Below are 21,350 nucleotides of genomic sequence, written 5' to 3'. Positions count from 1 at the left end.
CCAAGAACCATATTAAAGTGCAGTGCTGTACAGATTGCCTACTATGCAACTACGCCCCCTATAGGTTGCTGCTAGAATCCATGAATCCGTGAATCCATCCATCCATTACCAGTACCACTTCACACACACACACAAAAAAATCTACCCAAGTACCACTATATAAAAAAAAAACATGACTAAAACATATTGCACATAAAAGTTGAAAAAAAACAATCAAACATTTCTTAAAGATTAATTGCAAATATATTGTGCTTGAAAGTTAGACGCAACTGGACAGTACATAACAAATGTAGGCTACTGCACTGGATATTTTTTTTTTTTTTAAGATAATAAATCTAAGCCACTGTACCATGCCCAGTGTGAACATTAAATTCAGTAATTATTTCGCTCACCACTATAGAGGGAGCCTGCAGCCCACCAGTGGCTACGAGTACCCCCTGCCATTTTACAATATTTTGACCTCATTTTTAATTTTTCTATCCCTATTGCCTGCAACACTCTACAACAACAAAAATCAAATGTAACAATATCATCGTGAGGGATACTGTACATGATCACTGCACCTGTTTTTAGCCTGTTATGAACCTTTGATTCACCAAAATGTCATGTAACGGTGTAACTTTATCACATTGTACAGTTTGTTGTATTTACTTTTATTTTGCTTTGTTTTACTTTGCCGTCTGCAGCGTGGTCGGCATTGCAAATGAGAATCTGTGCTCAACTGCGGATGGATGGACGGACGGATGGATGGATGGGTTTTTCAAGTGTTCTGTACCTACCTACTTTCCCCCTCCTTGTATAAACTGAATTAGTCACTGTTTTCACACTTGAATATATATGTTTTTTTTTTTTTTGTACAAGGCATTATGTTTGAACTACAATAGCATGGTATAAATGCAAATAAGAGTAGACATTTTAAGGAATCAACTTCTGTGAGAGTTCACTTACTATTTGGATTCGGATGCTGTCCGGATCAGAACCGCCCCGTCACACGTCATAACTCCGACAAGATGGCCGGGAGTCGGGGGCTAAAGTGAGGAAGGAAACCAAAACACGGGCTGCTTCGAGCTCATGACGACCAGTTATTGCGAGTAGAATCGCTTTCTGACTCGGTTCTTTGGAGTTCCGTGTGCGACATGCCGGGGTCGGTGTTGTTTGTGGCCGGGACGAGCAGACAACGCTCGGTTGTCTGCTATGTTTGGCTAGCTAGGTAGAGAGCTAACAATACTATCTGCCCTGCGAGCTGGCAAAACTGTTACCGAGGGACTTCACTCTTACAAAGTGACAGCGGCCTTAGCTTTGTGTGAAAAAGTTTCATTTTGTTCCCGAACAACATGTCAATTGCGGCCATCTCGTAACATCTTACGTGCGCCGGATGAAAAGGGAGAAGTTAAATGACTCGACCCCAACTAGGAACTTAGCAAACGGCTGTTAGCTTGTTCACCCTTTTATGATGTAATGTATTTTATTCGGGGAAGTTCACGCACATTTTCAACTCTACAATAACTGCTCAACAGTATCCGGACCTTGTAGTCCCGTGGGCCCAGCTGCCCACAATTACGTCACCTAACAAGTGGCGGACGTGAGTTTATCCGAGGAGCTGTCAGCCAGTCCCACCATGGCCCACCCCCCTGGGAACCTGCCCGGGATGCAGGTAAGGCGAACCCGTGCGGTGTTGACCAAACTTTATTGAGCCAAGGGCACACATGTTACAATGTACAAAAAAAAAAATCTCAAGGCTGAAATAATCACGATCTCGTGTCAATTCACGCACAACTCTGTATGCAATCTGAGGCTGTTTGGTTCAACACAGAGCAATTATTTGGTCGTGATGGGGTGTGTCACAAGTTTCAGGACCGGTGTCACAAAAGAAATATTTCCGACCCAGACTAGCGACTACGGGTTTTCCTCTACAATGCGGACCAGACGATCAGCCAGCACACCTCGCGACGTTCGCTTCATTCAGTGCGCGAGACGAGACGACAGATGTGGCAGCTGACCTTGACCTGAGCATCCGACAGTTCTTGGCTGAGAGGAACATCGCCGTGCTGGAGCAGCCTCCCTACTCGCCTGACCTGGCTCTCAGTGATTTTTGTCCACTCTTTCTCAAGCTTAAGGAAGACGTGGATGACATCGAGATGGCCCGTGACGACTGAGCTGCGGAGGATGCTTCCAGAGGTGTGCGAAGGCGTGGCACCGCTCAGGCTGGGAAAGTGGCTTGGACTCCGGGGGGGTTACTTTGAAGGGGAAAACTTTGAGTTGTTGTGACACCAGTCTTGAAACCTTTCAGAGACACCTCATATGAATGGCAACAGATGAATACTCGGGTTCATTGTACCTTCTCCCATCTATTAGAAAGGCCATTTCATTATGTCTGTCACTATACACTTACAGTCATGCAAAAAAATATTACACCTTTCCTTCTATTTTCTTGTTCATTTGAATGCCTGGTACCGCTAAAGGTATATTAACCTGAAGAATACAATAATTATGACAAAAAGGCATCTTATTCTGTAATATTTTGTCCTATTTGACTTGGTTAATCTTAATTTTATTCCAGTGATTTTGGTCATTACCAAGAAAATCATGGAAAATGGCTAGATAGCAGCTCTAAAATGAAATTCTTGTGAGCTATTTTTGTTGGCATCACATTTGTCCAAATAAATGTACCTTTCGTTGTACCAGGGCATTAACGAAAATAAGTAACTGAAGAATCAAGGCTCGTCTAATCAGTCGGCTTTCATAGAGGTCTGCAGAAATCTGACGTGTGCTGCGGAGAGTCTGAGAATTTGGACTATTTTAAGTCTCACAATCATTAACCGATTATCAAAATAATAATTTTTGATCATCGAATAATTTGATAATCGATTAGTTGTCGATTAAATGTTACGCCGCTACACATTAGACTACATCACAAGGGACACGACTACGGTGTACAATCCTTGAAAACTGGTTGTGCAACCTGATGTTTGGAATTTACTTTTTCCACTGGATACTTGTTTTATTGTATTTTTATTTTGTCTATGATTCATTTGTTTTTCTTATACTGACAAGTCCAAATTTGGACTTTAAGCAAAGCTTTATGAGCAAAACAGCCATTCCTTTCAAGTACGGGGTAATTGTAAGCAAAATACTATATCTGAATTGATATTGGGATAGAAAATTTACCGATATCCTGATACAAATTTTGTCCATATCCACAGCACTATACGGAAGCATCTTTTGTATTATCAGATAAAATGATATCTAATGGTGATGATGATATCCAATATCATTTGTATTATTTAATTTTTCCACATAAGTACCGGTAATCAGATGGATGAGCAGTTTCGATAATGGGATCGGAATCGCTAAATTATCATCCATCCCATCCCTGGTTATGTGTAGTACCAAAACGTATTGATTTGTTTGCTTGTTTTAAAATCTCTTAAATCCAAGGTGTATGATGAATGAAATATGTCAGCTTCCTGATGTTGCTTTACACCCCACCACTGCTCTTTTTTTTTTTTTTTTTTTTTTTCCTTTTTTTTTTTTTTAAAACATTCCCTTTTTTTGTTTTCTTGATTCTACTTTTGTGCTCCTCGCCCTCATTGTGCACATATGCCTCTACATCCGAACATCCATCCATCCATCCCGCTCAGAACGTAAGAGTGGACCCAGAGGAGCTCTTCACAAAGCTGGAGCGCATCGGCAAGGGTTCGTTTGGCGAGGTCTTCAAAGGCATCGACAATCGGACTCAGAAAGTGGTGGCCATCAAGATCATTGACTTGGAGGAAGCCGAGGACGAGATCGAAGACATTCAGCAGGAGATCACCGTGCTGAGCCAATGCGACAGCCCCTTTGTCACCAAATACTATGGCTCCTACCTGAAGGTGATGCCTCGACAGCCAATTAGTTTCCAGTTTTTGGGGAGTGACGGAACATCTTCGTCACCCGCGTTTCTGTGATTTGTGATTCCTGTGTAGGACGCCAAGTTATGGATCATTATGGAATATTTAGGAGGAGGCTCTGCTTTAGATTTGGTGAGCAAGACCTGCTGATCTTTGTATTTTATTCTTTTGGTCGTGAGTAAGATACGTGAAAACGACTCAAAGCAATGCATTTGTTGTTTTGTCTCCATAAGATGGAGCCAGGTGCTCTGGATGAGACCCAAATTGCCACCATTCTGAGAGAGATCCTCAAGGGGCTAGAGTACCTGCACTCTGAGAAGAAGATCCACCGGGATATCAAAGGTACGTTTTCCTGCAGTTTTCTTAAGCTATGTACAGTGTGCCTCTTATACATTCACTGGAAGAGCCTCAAGTTAGTGGAGATCCTAAATAAAACAGCTGGTGTGAAACTGGTGTGAAACTGCTATTGTTGCAAACAATGACTTTGGACAACTCTGTTGTCTCTACGTTTCATCTGTGCTGTATGCTTCTGTTTGAAATTAGATGTACATATTTAGTTTTCAGTTTTAAGTATGTGAAAAGGTTTGGTAGCGATAGTCTACTTCTGAATCAAAGATGACTCCAGTTAATATAAGACAGGCAGTCTCACTAACAAAACAGAGCAGCTCATTCAACGAAAGATTGGCGACGTTCTGCTTCAACAGTTACCATGACGATGACAACAACAAGAATCGTAAAACACCTTAAGGAATGCTGATGATGAACTATAACCATTGGTATCCACAATTTTGGGAAAATATTTGCTTTGAGTAGCAACTCTGCCCCGACGGTCTCCAGTTGCACAAACTAAATTAGAGAAAGCGGGGTGGCGAGCAGTTCAGGGTGTACTCCGCCTCTCTCCCAGAGTGAGCTGGGATAGGCTCTAGCTCGCCCACGACCCTAGTGAGGGTAAGCGGTATGGAAAATGGATGGCTGGATGAAAATAATACACTCATCTTAGTCATTTTAGTTATGTAAATTCCATTGGGGTCTTGCATGTCATAAAATGTACTTTGGTTGTTTCTGTTTATAATTTCTAATAACCAAAAGTGCAATTTAAAAAAAACAAAAAAAAATTTAATTATAGAATCAAAATATATTTGCAATACTTTTTTGTTTGTTCAAATTTCTTAATTCTAAACAGTGCTAATTGTTGTCACTATAATTGTGATGTACAACCCCAATTCCAATGAAGTTGGGACTTAGTATTAAACATAAATAAAAACAGAATACAATGATTTGCAAATCATGTTCAACCAATATTTAATTGAATACACTACAAAGACATGTTTTTCAAGATTTTCATTTAATGTTCAAACTGATCAACTTTATTGTTTTTAGCAAATAATCATTAACTTAGAAATTTATGGCTGTAACACACTCCCAAAAAGATGTGACAGGTGGCAAAAAGGACTGTGTAAAGGATATCATGGGCTCAGGAACACTTCAGAAAACCAATGTCAGTAGATACAGTTCGGCGCTACATCCGTAAGTGCAACTTGAAACTCTACTATGCAAAGCAAAAGCCATTTATCAACAACACCCAGAAACCCCGCCGGCTTCTCTGGGCCCGAGCTCATCTAAGGTGGACCGATGCAAAGTGGAAAAGTGTTCTGTGGTCCGACGAGTCCACATTTCAAATTGTTTTAGGAAATTGTGGACATCGTGTCCTCCGGGCTAAAGAGGAAAAGAACCATCCAGACTGTTATGGACGCAAAGTTCAAAAGCCAGCATCTGTAATGGTATGGGGCTGTGTTGGTGCCAATGGCATGGGTAACTTACACATCTGTGAAGACACCATTAATGCTGAAAGGTACATACAGGTTTTGGAGAAACATGTGCTGCCATCCAAGCAACGTCTTTTTCATGGACGCCCCTGCTTATTTCAGCGAGACATTGCCAAACCACATTCTGCATGTGTTACAACAGCGTGGCTTCGTAGTAAAAGAGTGCGGGTACTCGACTGGCCGGCCTGCAGTCCAGACCTGTATCCCATTTGAAAACGTGTGGCACATTATGAAGCGTAAAATACAACAACGGCGACCCCGGACTGTTGAACGGCTGAAGCTGTACATCGAGCAAGAATGGGAAAGTATTCCACATACAAAGCTTCAACAATTAGTGTCCTTAGTTCCCAAACGTTTATTGAATGTTGTTAAAAGAAAAGGTGGTGTAACACAGTGGTAAACATGACCCTGTCCCAGCTTTTTTGGAACAAGTTGCAGCCATAAAATTCTAAGTGAATGATTATTTGCTAAAAACAATAAAGTTCATCAGTTTGAACATTAAATATCTTGTCTTTGTCGTGTATTCAATTAAATATAGGTTGAAAATGATTTGCAAATAATTGTATTCTGTTTTTATTTGTTTAACACAATGTCCCAACTTCATTGGAATTGGGGTTGTAAAAGGGTCATGCTGTTTCAACTCTTCTCTACCCAGCCGCCAACGTGCTGCTTTCTGAACAAGGCGAGGTGAAGCTGGCCGATTTTGGTGTGGCCGGCCAGCTCACCGACACCCAGATCAAGCGCAACACCTTTGTGGGCACGCCTTTCTGGATGGCACCTGAGGTCATAAAACAGTCTGCATACGACTCTAAGGTTAGGCTGGTCCACCATCACAGTTGAACCTTAAAGGTCGAACGCAATCTTCTCCAGCACCATGGGCAACCCATTTTAAAACCATTTTGTCCATAGGAAATTGAGTGAATCCCAGCTGATCACGGAGTCAAAAACTTAATAAAATGGCTAATAGGAAAGTAGTAATTGGTATTTTTACTTGTTTTGTAATTGATATTTTTACTCGTTTCGTGAAGCCACAACATACGGCAGCATCCTCACACTTGTAATGAATAATAAAAAAAAAAAAATCATCTGTAAGCCATTTATTTTTAAGGGTTATGTTGCAAGATTAGTTTAAAATGAGTAATTATTAATAATTATACAAATACTTTGAGACAGAAGTAGAGGGTTACGGTTAAAACTATTACTATAGGGACTTAGAAAACGTTTTGAGAGGTGGGGGGTGGTCAATTTTTGCATTTGATAACTGTCACAAATGGTTTATATTGACGCTAAAGAGTAGATCAGTAAAATACTCAACCTTTTATAAAATAGTGACACATACAGCTGCTAGCCAGTTTGTGTGTTGCAAACTAGCAGCTAGTGCCTGTGGTCGTCAATGTTTTTGGGTTCAGGGACCCCTTACAGGGTAGACATTTCCCTCACAATCCTAATGTCAATTCAACATAACTAACCTGTACCACTAAATGTCATAGGAAGGTATCTGTTCTTTAACTCTTCCTTTTGGGAAAAAAAAAAAAAAAAAAAGCGAAAACTTAATGCAGGGACATCAGATTTATGCTGTCACAATAATTTAACAGTCCCAAAGCTAAGGAAGGGAGGCGTAATTGTACCGGGGAAGTAATGTTTTGAAACTAACCCACTTTCCCTTGCATTCCAGACAGATTCCGCACTAATTTGGTAAAGGAAAAATGTAAAGAGCTTTCTAGAAGTTTCAATAACCTTCAAAACGTTCCACGAACTTCTAGAACATTCTGCCAACATAGATGTTAGCTGACAGTTCCTGGGGGGGGGGGGGGGTCCAGGCACCCAGTTTGGGAACCTCTGACTTATACTAGCTGAACTTCACCATCTCCCCGCCCAAGTTTTTATACAACTTTGGAAGGCCTATTTGTCTTTTGGAATGTTCTAACATTGAGATTCCACATTTGTGAGCGTTCAAAAAGAAAGTGTAGCAACAGCTCTGTTTGCTTTTCAGGCTGATATCTGGTCCCTGGGAATCACAGCCATTGAGCTGGCGAAAGGTGAACCACCGCACTCCGAGCTCCACCCCATGAAAGTTTTATTTCTAATCCCAAAGAACAACCCTCCGACTCTGGAGGGAAACTACAGCAAGCCGCTCAAGGAGTTTGTTGAGGCATGCCTCAACAAGGAGCCCAGTTTTGTAGGTATTTCTATCCGGCCATTATGTTTACCTTGAGCCTTTCATTTGAAATGGCTTTGGCCTGCTTCATTTCTGCAGAGGCCGACTGCCAAGGAGCTGCTGAAGCATAAACTGATTGTACGCCATGCTAAAAAGACATCGTACTTGACAGAGCTGGTGGACAAGTACAAACGGTGGAAGGCTGAGCAGTCGAGAACCACAGAGTCCAGTTCTGATGAGTCAGACACGTAAGTGTTGACTGATATATTCATATTTGCAGTGGTGGGAAGTAACAAATACTTAGTTGTGTCGATTTTTCAGGCATCTTTACTTGAGTATTTGTTATTCTGATGACTTTTTTTTTACACCCTACATTTGAAAAGGGAGTAAAGGGAGATATCTGTATGTTCATTCTGCTCCTTACTTTTTCTAAATAGGCTTGTTACTGTTTTTTAACCTCCACGGATGATGATGACAAAGATGTAAATAGAAAGTGTGGAGTTTGCATGTTCTCCCCGTGCCTCCATGGGTTTCCTCCCACGTCCCAAAAACATGCGTGGTAGGTTGATTGGACTCTAAATTGCCCGTAGGTGTGAATGTGAGTGCGAATGGTTGTTTGTTTGTATGTGCCCTGCGATTGGCTGGCGACCAGTTCAGGGCGTACCCCGTCTCCCGCCCGATGACAGCTGGGATAGGCTCCGGCACTCCCGTGACCCTTGTGAGGATAAGAGGCTCAGAAAATGGATGGATGGACATTTCAAGGTCGAAATGGCATCAAAAGTTTTTACTTTTCAAAGACGGAGAGAGAGCTTCTCCAGCCAACACTGCCATGTGCCGCTATGTTCATCTATTCGGTTTCACGTTTTAACACGTTACCCATGTTGTCACTGTGTTTTCATGCCGACTGCAAGTTCAGATGCCGCCGTTGACTGAACATAGAAGTACTGCGTGTAAGAATAAAGTGTTTGATGTTGTCAACTAGAAGAATGATTTGTGGCAAATGCGTAGTTGTGGCATCCTCAAAAACACCACTTTCTGGAGTTCAAAAAAGTTCTACCTAATCTGTAAACACACCAGTAAGGTGTATTTTTCAGTTATCATTAACTAATTTAGCCTTTTTTTTTTGTTAGTCAGTTCACATTAACAAAGTTATGGGAACATGATTGTTAACATAAAAGCTTGAGCCAACGCTGGCTAGCTCTTAGTTGAAAAAAAACGCCTGTTTTATTTTGCTTTAGCGTGACAATGAAATGTTTTTCTTCCATTGCACCAAGTTATCCAAATGGATATTGTATATAATTCACAGTCAAAATGTTTTTACGTTTTATTATTGTAATTTCAGTCAAAAAAAAAATTCTTTTAAGTACAAGTTGAATCAGCACTTCAACTTTTTACCCAAGTCTTACACAGTTATCGTCTATTCAAGTACAGCGTGTGTGTGTACGTTAGCTGCACGAGACGAAGAATGTGCAGTGTTGTGTGGCATGAAGCTGAGGAGTTGTTTGCAATGTATGTTAGGGAGCAGGATGGGCAGGCGTCGGGCGGAAACGACTTTGGCAGTGACAACTGGATCTTTACCATCCGGGAGAAGGACCCAAAGAAGCTGCAGAACGGCGAGGGGCAGTCAGATGAAACGGAGCAGGTGCCATGCGCAGTAGTCACACCTCCCAAATCAATTGCACACAACACTTGTTTGTTAATGCAGAGGATCGTCTTCTTTCCTTTTGGCCTTCGTCTTATTCAGGGGTTACCACCGTCATCCTTCTTTCATCTCTCCCCGTCCTCAGCGTCTTCAACATCTAGCTCCGTGTACGGTCTTTTGGCCGTTGCTACCATCTCCAAGCTATACAACACGGCTGGCCTCACTTCCATCCTATAAACATTTCCATTCAATTTAGCTGGTGCTCTTCTGTCACAGATCACTCCTGACACTTACCTCCACCCGCTTCCGTCATACCTGTACCATGACTCCCCATAAAAAAATCTTCAGAATTACCTATATTAATAGCTTAAACCATAAATGTACCACCAACTATGATCCCAAAATGCTTTATTATAATTTCAAACTCCTCTTACAGCATTACCTTGAAAACTAAATGACTTACAGGTGATTTGATTTTGGGGAAAAAGTAACTGTGTCTCTCCGGAACAAGTGAAAATGGCAATTGTCAAGCAATAATGAGACCGTCGTTGTTTCTTAGCTTTTATGAATCAAATAATCAAATCTGAGAATATTTACTGTTGAGAGGTTGACATTTTGTGGATTTGGACAATTTTAAGTGAATGCCTCTCAAGGGGTGATTGATTTTCAAAATACTTGTCGATCAATGGATTTATTGTGACACCTCTACTTCAGTAGATGTCTGTGCTGCCCGACATGTTGCGGTACAACGGGGCATTAAAGTCCAAATTTGGACTTGCCAGTATAAGGGGAAAAGCCATTAAAAAGGATCGCTCCGAAATCTGTGATATAGTTATGGGGGTTCACAGGACTCTCCTTAATACTCCTCGTTGCCCTGAACAGTTGATGCAAGTACTTGAACATTTACTGACCTTGTAAAAGCAGAGAATAGCATTGATGTTTTTATTTGCCTACTTTTAGTGGTGTGGTGCTTATACTCCCCTCTCACCTTTGATAATTCTGTGCAGACTAAAGATATTCCAAAGAGGCCTTATTCACAGAGCCTGTCTACAGTCATCTCTCCTACATTAGCCGAGGTAACAATTCAGAATCCACAACAAAAATATCAAGATTCCCTTGGGATCGATACTCAAAAATTGTTAACGTTGGCAGCTAAAGGCCAGGCAGGAGCAAATGAACCGGAACCCTGTCGCCCTGGACGACTTGAAGGAGGCCATCTTGCGGACTGAGGAGGCTTACCCCGGCATTTCGGATTCCCTGGTGGCTCACATGATCCACAGGCTTCAGAGGTACCATCTGCTGTTGTCTTGATGTGATTGACCTGATTTAATATCTTTTTTTTGTTGCAGTTTCTCCACAAGCAGGGCGTCTTCTTTGCCATAGTGAGTGGATATCTGCTACTCACCCACGGAACCATCTCGCTCCCCTCCCACCTCTGCCATTGACCTGTTCACTCAGTAGCAGCTGATCTTGATCTACATCTATTCTGCGGGGACTGCCGGCGTTGTCGCTACGTGGCATTTTGCCCGACGAAGAACGGAAGCTCCCAAAGCCTCCGACGCAAGACTTCAGTCCACCGTTCCCTTTTAACCGAAGCAAGCGTCATATACCACCAGAACCTTTTTGACAAAGCATGCTCGGTGTGAACATCCTCTTTACGCCAACATGCCTAAAGGTAAACCGCAGCGTTCTTCATGGAAAACCTCAGGTAAAGTGCTTTAAGTTGACTGTCAAGTGGGCAGGGTTGTCAATTTGCAGGAGATGATTCACTGTGTACAAAATGGCCCCACACATTTTGTAGATGCGTCTACTGAAAAGGAACATAATGAGCATTTTTTTTCATGAGTGGCACTTCTTCATGAGATTTTTTTTGTTTGTTTCACCAGTCTGTGAGTTACGAAGCCCCGAACATAGTTGTGGCACAATATAGATGTAACGTATGCACAAATTGCTACATTTGTGACCTTGAAAACAAATTTGAGGCCATGTAATGGGTATAATGTCCACATAAAATGCAAATTTGTGACCTCGAAATTCTAATTTGAGGCCACGAAATAGGTATAATGTATGCACGAAATGCTGATTTCTGATGTCTAAGTACTAATTTGTGACCACCAAATAGGTATAACGTGCACACAAAATGCTCTGGCCTCAAAATATTAATCTGTGCCATCAAATAGGTATAAATTGGGGCCATATTCTCCCGTTGGCTCAAAGTCTTTTTTCTTTGCGCCTGATTCACGCACTTTCAAGGTGTGTCGATTCTCCCGCGATAACTTCTGCCACACTAGTGACTCATTGAAGTCTGAGGGAGGCTGTAATTCTCTAAAAGTGGAGCTTTCTTGAGACATGAATACCATTGACATCCATGTGGAAAATATGTCACACATTGAATGTGAAATTAACTTCCATAGCGGCTACAGAAGTTAATCACTGCACTGCTGATGACATGCCCACCGCCCTATTCATAAGCAAGTAGTGTTCAGTCACAACACAGTATTGCTTATGAATGGAGCAGTGGGCACGTCATCTGCAACGCATACATATGAAGTGCGACATTTTCCAGATGCATTTTGTAAGGCACCGATGCATTCAGTCATAAGCACAGTATTGCGGTGACCGGCTCCGTCGGAGCGGTTAGCTAAATCAAAACATGCAGGATGATGTTTCACCTTCCCGGGGCGCTAGCCTTTCAACAGCATCTGGAGTGCGGAAGAGGAAACACGCTTAAGTCTTTGGGAGAATTCGTGCTCGGCCAGATTTGACAGGGAACGCCCACCTTTCAGCGTTACTCCGCCCAGAGTGTGTAAATAGCAAGAAAGTGTGCAAATGATGGAATTAACTGGTCGACAGAACGGGCGCAGGCGGGAAACTGCGGAGCTGCGTGCCTTTTCTGATTTAAGCACATGGGAGATTATACCCCTAAATGCTCATTTCTGACCGAGGGAAAAAAAAATTTGCGGCAAAGAAAATGGTTACAATGTTATGAAATACTAAATTGCGGGTTTAATATCATTCCCATGAACAACATGGTAAGCAAATGGAGCAAAAACTGCAATACATGTCCTTAAGGTTTGTTAGAAAATGTTTCCTTTGCACTTATAAAATGTATTTACGCTATTATTAATTATAATATACAGTCCCCTCCAAAAGTATTGGAAACAAGGTCAATTCCTTTGTTTTTGTTGTATACTGAATACATTCGGGTTTCAGATCAAAAGATGAATATGAGACAAAGACAGATGACCTTGTGTTTTGGATCATAAGCGGATCCTTTCTTTCTCCATACTTTGGCCTTTCCATCACTTTTGTAGAGGTTAAACTTGGTCCAGAAAACTTTTGCGGCTCATCTCTGTACTTCTTTGCAAAATCCAATCTGGCCTTTCGATTCTTTTTGGTGGTGAGTGGTTCGCATCTTGTGGTATGGCCTGTATATTTCTTCTCTCGACGTCTTCTTCGAACAGTAGCTCGATACCTTCCCCCCTGCCCAGTGGAGGTTGGCAGTGAAGTCACTGACTGTTGCCTTTGCCTGTTTCTTCACAAATCTCAAAATGTTTCTGTCATCAACTGCCGTTGATGCCCTTGGCCGACCTGTTCGATGTGTTGCTCAGTAGTTTTTCTTTCTTCAATCAATCGAAAAGGCAACACCTCGCAACTATAAACACCCATCAGTCATATGTTTGAATACTTTTGCTCACTTAAAAAGTAGGTGGGTTCAAACAAAAAGTGCTCTTGTCCTGGGTTGTTTAACACGCTGTAAATACCATGAAATAAAAGACGGAATTCTGAAATGTTGTCTCATATTCCTCTTTTGATCTGAAACCCGTGTCGTCGGTATAGAACAAAAACAAAGTAATTGACCTTGCCGTTTCAATACTTTTGGAGGGGACTGGACATTTTTCTCTAGTGTGAGGATAAAAACAGTCACCCTGTTCATGTCTCTTTCTCTATTTAAATGCCTCTCGGTAATACTTTGCAACGCCAGGCTTTTCAGAATGTCTTTGTAGTTGATCCCCAGCCAAAATGAAATTCAATCATCCTCATATCACTGACCATTGTGCAGCTTTAGGCGGGGTCCGTTTCTAGGGAATGTGCACTCTATATGCTTACCCAGTTGGCCAGTACGGACCAACAGCTACTTGTGGCCACAAATTACCATTTTGTGGCCACAAATTAGCATTTTGTGCGCACAGAATTTCTGTACTGTGGCCACAATTTCCTCCCTCCCATCCTCTAGTGAGTAAATCTCATTAGTGTTTTCTCAGTCGACATCCCAAGTTCCAATCCTTCCATTTCAGTGGCCCGCAAAGAGCAACTGTGTTTGAAGGATGGAGGGGATTCTGGGACAACACAGCCAAACAATGCCACTCATCAAACCCTCCTCACACGAGAAGTGCCATGGTTGGGCTTTTTTTTTTTTTAAATGACTGTTTCCATTTCATTTTTTTTTTTTTTTTTTACTCCATGAAAGTGTGGCACTTACTGAAAGAGAACTGAGAGCAAACATTTTTATAATTGCTAATAGCCATGTGTTGCTATGTTTACTTAAGAGCTCCAGAATCTACTGCGCTAATGCAGCAATAACGTTGAAAAGTTGTATCACTTGTCAGCACAGATAAAAAGCAAATTAAGAAATATATGGTATTTTTATAATTGCAGTTATGGAATTATGGAATGCTTAAAGTTATATATATATATATATATATATATATATATTAAAAAAAGCTACACGCAAAGAAAATCTGTACATTTGTTTATCATAGCTGGCAGTTTATAGTACTGTATATAATATTTGCTTGTCATTTGAGAAGTTAAATGTAAGCTTTTAAAGTGGCATAAGAAATAAAGAAGCTACTGCAGATTTTATAGCTACCCTTATAATTTGAATAGAAAACAGTGCAACATTTATTTGTATATAAATTTATATAGTACACATACAATCTGCTTGTTCTCATTAGGGCCGCAGGTGAGGTGGAGCCTATCCCAGCTCACTTTGGGAAAGAGATGAAATACACCCTGGACTGGTCGCCCATCAATTGCAAGGCACATGCAGACAAGCATTCGCGCTCGCATTCAGCCCAACGGAAAATTTAGAGCAGTTACGAGTGGCACACAGGCTTCCTCCAGTGGTACACAAAATAATCACTGCTTGCACTGTACATTCATTCAATAATACATTTGCACTTAATTAAGTCGTCCCGCACTTCCCATAATGTAATAGTAGCTTAAATATACTTTTAGGAGAAACTTTGCTGTCATTTTTGATAAACACTAAGGCTTAGCACGCTATTGTGTTTTGTTTGTGGTACTTGGTGTAAAACGTGGAGAGATAGTTTAGCGTTTTCAGTGAACCTAACATGTATGTTTTTGGAGTATGGGAGGATGCCAGGGTACCCACAGAAGCACCAGGGAGACCATGCAAATTCCACACAGGAAGGCTGCAGCCGAGGTTGGAACCTCAGAACTGTGAGGCACTTAATATGCTCACCGTTCATCCAGTGTGCTGCCTATACACAAACTAGTCTTGACAAAATTCAAGAAAAAAATAATGAAAAAAAATATTAAGTAGTTCAAGCAATTAAGTCAATGTTTTGAGTATTATGTCAATGCACTTTCATTTGAGCAACAAAACCAGAAGACGATACCATGGCCCAAACAACACGACGCTGAACTGAATCACTTCTTCCAGGTGTAACTGTAATTGTTCATAGTGATCTGTGCGAGTGCCGTCTTTCCGAGGCTGGACGGTTGCTGCAGCTGCTGGATGGAGGCCGGATGAAGGCCAAATGCAGACAGGTCCGCTGACCCACTCGCACACTGTCCCAAACAAAAAAATGCAAAAACATTAGAAAAATGTTCATTTTATGTTTTTTTTTTTTTTTTACGGCCACGTTACCGTGGTTCCATGAGTGTTCAGAATGGCCGTGGGCGCATGCGTGTAAAGAACGGCCGAGAAGTTTCCTTTCTGTGCGAGCCGGAGCAGAGTTGTTATGGCGTGTAGCGAGGATGGCAGTACAGGTCCTGGAGGACAAAAGAAAAAGCAATTCATCTTCCCCTGTGCCTTTGTTGCCATCCTGGATTGGATGGATCTGTCAGCTACGCACCTGTTATCTCCATACTGCTGATGTTCTGGTAGGTTGAACCAACTTGGCTCTTCACATTCACACAGCGGGCCTGAAGAGATCAAAACACACACGGGTCATCAGCCGCACTTGCAAGTCAGTTTCATTTGAGGTCTTATGTTCAGTGGTGGGAGTACTTTGTTACTGTGTTTAAGTAGACTTTTCCCCCCCAAGTACATGAGTTGAATCAGTAGGCCTAATTTCACACAAGTATCTGTACTTCTACTGAGAGTACTGTGGGTACCTTTAGCGAATGCATTGCAGCGCCTCTAAAAGCAACGGGGGCCAGTAATGTCGGGGGTAGGCCCGCCTGAGTACCGGCCGCCGCCACCACACTCTTGCAGTTGATCAGGAAGTTGACGAGCGTGAACGTGTGCGGCCCCTCCACGCACACCACAGACTCCGGCTTGTGGTCCACGCTCACCGCTCGGCCCTCCTCACGACTGGACGAGAACGGTTAAGGAGAACACTGTGATGAGGAAACGGGGGTGCCACGGCTACAGGCTGGAGGATACAGTTGGATGCTGATACTGTCTGGCTTCTTGATCTTGTCCTGGACTCCTATCTCCTCCAACCATGAGAGACTGCTTCCTCTGTCCTCATCGTTGTCATCACCGTCGGGGTCATCCGAGCAGCACCCGTGCTCTGAGCTACTGTGATAGAAAGAATAGATTAGATTGAATTTATGGATACATGGATATACTGTAGAGATATGGATGGGTAGGTTGGTAGCTAAATAGCTAGATAGATCGGGCAGATACGATCGCTAGAATGATTCATTGTGCTAGCAGTCTCCAAAATGAAAATGACAAAACAGACATGCCAAATGTAAAATATTAGAGTATGTGTACGTCATTTTTTAAACCAATAAATTAGGAAATGGAAACAGTGAAAATCTTAAAACTCAATTGTCTTGAGCTCTAGACTACTTCAACCCTGTTCAATACCCCAAGGCGATGATCAAAAGTACTTTATCAATACAGTGAAGCCTCACCCATCGGCGACTATTTTTTTCCCCATGTACAACTTGCCTGAGCTATTTCTTTGGGGTGGTGGGGGTGCTTTGGTGCTCTTTCTATAGGCCCCTAAGATAGCAGAAAAGCCCTAGCTAAAAGTATAGTTTTTGGTATCAAGGAAGTATGCTGAAGTGGCGCATCTCTGGTGTCTGTCTAATCTTTGTATGTCCGAGAGGAGTTGACTTGCTACGTGCATACTTCAGGTGCATATTTTTTTTAATTCAAAGACAAAGTGAATTTAGGATGGCAGCAATGAATATAATTTTCCTCGAAAATCAACTGGAGGTAGTGTATCATATTGCTCACTCTTTCTGCTGCCGCTCCTCGCCACAAACAATTTGTTGCTCTCTGCTCTTGCTCGCCGTCCTTTCCTCCTCCACCAGAGGCAGACTAAACTCGATACCTGACCATCAATAATGACAGCAATGAATCACACAAACACACCAGTGGCTTCGGCAACAACTCACCTTCTGTCTGCATGGCCTCCCGGAGGCCTCTGGTGGTGGGAGAAACCAGCGCATTAATGCTGCTTGAGCCTCCGAGACCAACCGCCCGGAACAACACTGTGAACTGGAATGGGAGATGGTGACGAGAAGCTCGTTCAAATCGGCGGGGTTTTTTTTCTCTTCCTGTACCTGATAGGCGCAGACGTAGAAGTAGGGACACAGTCTGGCCTTTAGTAGACTGTAGAGTGACGAAAGACTGGCTGACCTGCACAAACATACAAATTATTTGAGATGTGCATTTGTGAAAGAGTCCATCAACCTAGTGCAGCCAGTGATTCTCAACCACTGAGAAATGATCCTTAATTTCTGAAGTTATGAGCAGTTGCTTGGCCGTTTTATTTGTCTTTGTGTTGCGAGCCAAAATGTAAGTTTTAGATGTATGTCGTCACGAGTGAAATTGATGCATTGAAGTTACTGTAAAACCTCACGCGGGCAAGGCGTGCCAACACACTTTCAGCCATTTACTGAATGGAACCGACAGCCACATAAAAAATGAAAACACTTGCAAGGTGCTGCTGTCAGCCACAACTTGCTCACACGCCGACTAAACGGTCAAAATGACTCCATCTCCCGACGTCGCTCAGTAGGCCACGCGCCTTAAAGGCACACACCCGAAACACAAATACTACAGTAGAGTAATCCCCCGCTGTATTGCAGTTTACTTGTTGCGGATTCACAATTTCTTTAGTTTTGTGGATGAGTGTACTGGAGTTACTCGCCAGCTCATCTTTGGTTCAGTTAGCATTTCTAGCAGCAATAACACATCAGGACAAATAGGCTCTGTTACGTTGCAGGAAAACAAACTTTACTGCCAGTTTCAACTCTCACATTTGGTAAGTCACCAGGTTGCTACGTAATGCAGTGTACATGACCAGAACGCCACTATTTAACACACAAGCCACAGTGAAGAGTTTCAGGAAAAGCATAAATTGCAACATAGCCTGACATAAACTATAGCTAATGCCCACATAACAATATGGAACAAATGCAAGTAACGAGCTACGTTTAGCTTGATTTCCTACAACCTGTAGTTAAAAAGAGCACTGCAATGAATTCTGAGAAGCAACGGCAAGCACCATGATGCTGACAATGTTGAGACCGACTGTGTTGGCAGTTTACCACGCTGTCAGTTCAGTTTTAGGGCCTGCTCCTTGTGAGCCTTTTCATTTTTGTATTGGTGTGTTTTGACTTTTTCTCCCTTTCAATAAACTGCGGAAAGTGCATCAGCGACATGAAGCTCGCTGATAACTCTGATGTAACACAAAGCATAAAAATCAACTGAGCGACAGCTTGTAACTTGAAAAACTCGTACATAGGGGGCACTCATAGGTCCAGGTACCACTGCATTATACCTTTTGGAACTTTTTTTGGGGGTGTGGTTTACTGTGATATTATTCCAATGTAAAAAAAAAAAAAAAAAAAAAAAAAAGTGCCTTGGCTCAAGTTTGAGAAACACTGACCTAGCGGGCTCGCATTCTTACCATTCACTCATTAGACCCCGCCGCAGTTCCGCATCTTGTGCCCAGGGGGCGTTCTTTCCAGCAAACCTTCGCTCTGCGTTGATCCTGGGGAACAGCGGCACCCAAGACAGGCTGGGATGCTGCCAATAGATCAGACTCTGCTGGAAGGCACAGCGAAGCGCTGTGCATGACTTCGGATCCTGCAGGAGGAACAACGGAACTAAATGCAGTATTTATTTTAATTTTTTCCAACACACGGCGATAAGGTCACGCTACCTGTAGATTGTGCGGCAATGTATTAAACTGCGCTCGGCAGTGCTGGCTGAGCCCCAGGGCTTCCTCCTGAGCTTTGGGCTGTTCAGACCAAGACAGCGACAGCGAGGATGTAAAAAGGAGGCGAGTCTTCAAGCTCCAGTCGGCCGGATACTCTGTGCAGACGGGGGGCGCTATGGAGAGAGGAGAAATGCCCTGGGGGCTCTGGATGGAGAGACAGGAGAAAGTAACGTAAATACACTGGAACCTCTAACCTCTTTGACGTCCCTTCAGAAATGGGTTTAGGACTCAATTACGGATTTGACTCCCCAAAAACTTTGGAGGGAAGAGAAGAAAAAAATAATCACCTGCAGGGCTGAAACATTGTGAAAATGCCATGTCATGATTACCATGTAGCGCTTGCATAAAACACAGTGGTAGGGTAGGACATTGTTTTTCCCCGAGTACCTTCTGCAGTGGTGTTTTAACATCTTCCTCGCTTTCCTCAAAGAGAGAGTCATCTTCAGAGGGAGACGAACCCTTCTGGCATGGGAAAGAAGAAGACCTTACACGTACAGCAGGTGCAATGACATAAACCAAGTTGTTCAGTACTTCTTTAAGCGGGGTCCCTCGTGTGCCGGAAGAGATCGTCAGGTGTGCCACGAGATATAATCGCATTTCACTAAATTGGTCCGAAAATTCATATTTATTGACGACAAATAGTGTCTCTTTGTTCCTATAGCTAAGTACTGTAAATTTGTGAGTAAATTGAGATGAGATCGTTATCGCAGTATACAGTGGTACCTTGACTTAGAAGTGACCCGACTAACAAGTTTTTCAAGATACGAGTGTTGTTGTTTTTTTTTGTCTTGAGTTGCGGGCAAAAACTTAAGAGTGCTACATTTATGCAAAATTGCCACTCCCAGTTGTAGTTTCGAGGAAAACTAAACAACAACCAATGAGAATACATGTGATCAACAAAACAGTACGTGACTTTCTAATGGAAGTCTGCGAGCTTAATGGCAACTCGCAATGCAAAACACCATAGATGGGCTAATGGAACTGCCGTTGGCGTCCCATGTGATGTGCAATGAATATAGAAACGTGTATACAGTTATTGCAACAGGACGAATTTTACTTACTGTCTTCTTCGTTTTTATACGTGCATTATACTGCCACCTGGTGGCTAGGAACAGGAGCGACACAATTCATGCATGAAATCGTGATGCACAAACAAATTCTTTACTGTCTGTTTTTATAAAACTGTATTTTTTCACGCTGCAGTCGTATTTTTGGGTGTTTGAAGGGATTTATTCTTTATTCTTATATATTTATTCTAATGAATGAATATCTTTTTGAAATACGTGCGTGGTCTAAGGCAAGTTGCCACTGTACACTTGCGAAGTAGACTGAGACGAAATGATGTTAGTATTATCGGCTACTTTTTCTTTTCGGTGGCTTTCAGTAGGACAAAACGTTAACTAACCCGATTGTCGTTCCGGTTTTCTACTTTGTCCATCAATTGTGAGAAAGCCAAGTCGTCCCTCGTCGTTCTTCTTTGTGGCTTTCGGCCGCCCGCTCCTTCGTCGTCGTCGTTATAAACGAAGAGCTTCTTCCTCGGGCTGTGTCGGTTCTCAATGCTGGCGAACGGGTTCCTGCGTTTCACCCCACCGGAGCGGCTCCGGGTGTTGGAAAAAAGCGGCCCGGGTGAGAAGGGCCGGACACACGCCGACGACGAGGCGCTTTGCTCGGCGTCGCCGCTCGGCTTCGAGAACGCTTCGCTGCGGGTTCTTTTCCTTCGCATTCGCATAATTTCCGATGGTCGTTTGAAGCCGGGAGAGTAGCCGCACTCTTCGGACATTGTGGCTCCAGCTCGTTTGTCTGTAAAGTCGTGTAAATATTGTCCGCTGCCAACGCGACGCTTTCCAAATCTGGCGCCTCGCGGAGTGACGTCGAAATGTCTTCTTCGGCGTCTTTTCTTCTTCTTCTTTGAGTGAAATGGCGGATAGCAACCAGCGTTCGGGTGCATTAGCGCCGCTCACCGGGCTGGAGTGGGGATGAGTAGAAGGTGCAGTTTTCCTAAACTAATGGAGTCATTTTTAACAATGTATCTGTATCATTAAAAGTCTGGATGTTTTTAAGTCTCACATTCAACGTCTCTTCCATTACAAATACTTTCCCAGCATTTCAGTTCAGCGCCATCTTTTCTACGTTAATTCACACGAAATTTCCTCAGAAATTGCATGTTTTCCATATCCAGTGTAATGTCTCTGATCGTTAGGATCTCCATATTTGCTTTCTAGATCTTTTCAGCCCTATCTGTGGAAATTGAGGCCAATTATTATTATTATTATTATTATTATTTATGTATTTATTTATTATGCGGAAGACTGAAAACAGATCGAGCAATTACGCTGGGGAACACAATTTTTGTTGAGTTAGGAGCGACAGCTGTTTATAACTCATTTTTGGGTGCGG

General features: G+C 42.5%; 2 protein-coding genes across 4 annotated transcripts; one reads left to right on the top strand and one right to left on the bottom strand.

Annotated features, from left to right (window-relative positions):
- The first annotated feature begins 963 nt into the window (after nucleotides 1–963).
- Nucleotides 964–15,310, top strand: LOC133412695 (serine/threonine-protein kinase 24-like). Of its 3 annotated transcripts, none has more exons than XM_061696267.1 (13): nucleotides 964–1,033; nucleotides 1,518–1,654; nucleotides 3,642–3,872; nucleotides 3,966–4,022; nucleotides 4,124–4,232; nucleotides 6,372–6,529; nucleotides 7,710–7,895; nucleotides 7,974–8,122; nucleotides 9,393–9,516; nucleotides 10,524–10,592; nucleotides 10,669–10,805; nucleotides 10,866–10,898; nucleotides 10,978–15,309. In XM_061696267.1, exons 2-13 carry the CDS (start codon nucleotides 1,619–1,621, stop codon nucleotides 10,982–10,984), a joined length of 1,296 nt encoding a protein of 431 aa, XP_061552251.1. In that variant the 5' UTR covers nucleotides 964–1,033; nucleotides 1,518–1,618; the 3' UTR covers nucleotides 10,985–15,309. The 3 variants fall into 3 exon arrangements, with proteins under 3 accessions (XP_061552251.1, XP_061552242.1, XP_061552259.1); XM_061696258.1 differs by having other exon boundaries at nucleotides 1,002–1,210; XM_061696275.1 differs by having other exon boundaries at nucleotides 1,002–1,654; nucleotides 7,812–7,895; nucleotides 10,978–15,310.
- Nucleotides 14,302–20,848, bottom strand: LOC133412690 (protein downstream neighbor of son homolog). Its single transcript, XM_061696244.1, has 12 exons — nucleotides 20,359–20,848; nucleotides 19,341–19,415; nucleotides 18,897–19,097; nucleotides 18,642–18,820; nucleotides 17,290–17,365; nucleotides 17,122–17,224; nucleotides 16,961–17,057; nucleotides 16,154–16,291; nucleotides 15,883–16,081; nucleotides 15,621–15,690; nucleotides 15,413–15,537; nucleotides 14,302–15,333 (listed from the first exon to the last, which is right to left on the bottom strand). Exons 1-12 carry the CDS (start codon nucleotides 20,731–20,733, stop codon nucleotides 15,193–15,195), a joined length of 1,779 nt encoding a protein of 592 aa, XP_061552228.1. The 5' UTR covers nucleotides 20,734–20,848; the 3' UTR covers nucleotides 14,302–15,192.
- Nucleotides 20,849–21,350: the final 502 nt, after the last annotated feature.

The sequence above is a fragment of the Phycodurus eques genome, chromosome 1 (genome assembly GCF_024500275.1).
Source record: "Phycodurus eques isolate BA_2022a chromosome 1, UOR_Pequ_1.1, whole genome shotgun sequence".
NCBI classification, from domain to species: Eukaryota; Metazoa; Chordata; class Actinopteri; order Syngnathiformes; family Syngnathidae; genus Phycodurus; species Phycodurus eques.
The sequence above is the reverse complement of the archived record's forward strand: the minus strand, read 5'-3'. Positions and strand labels throughout refer to the sequence as shown.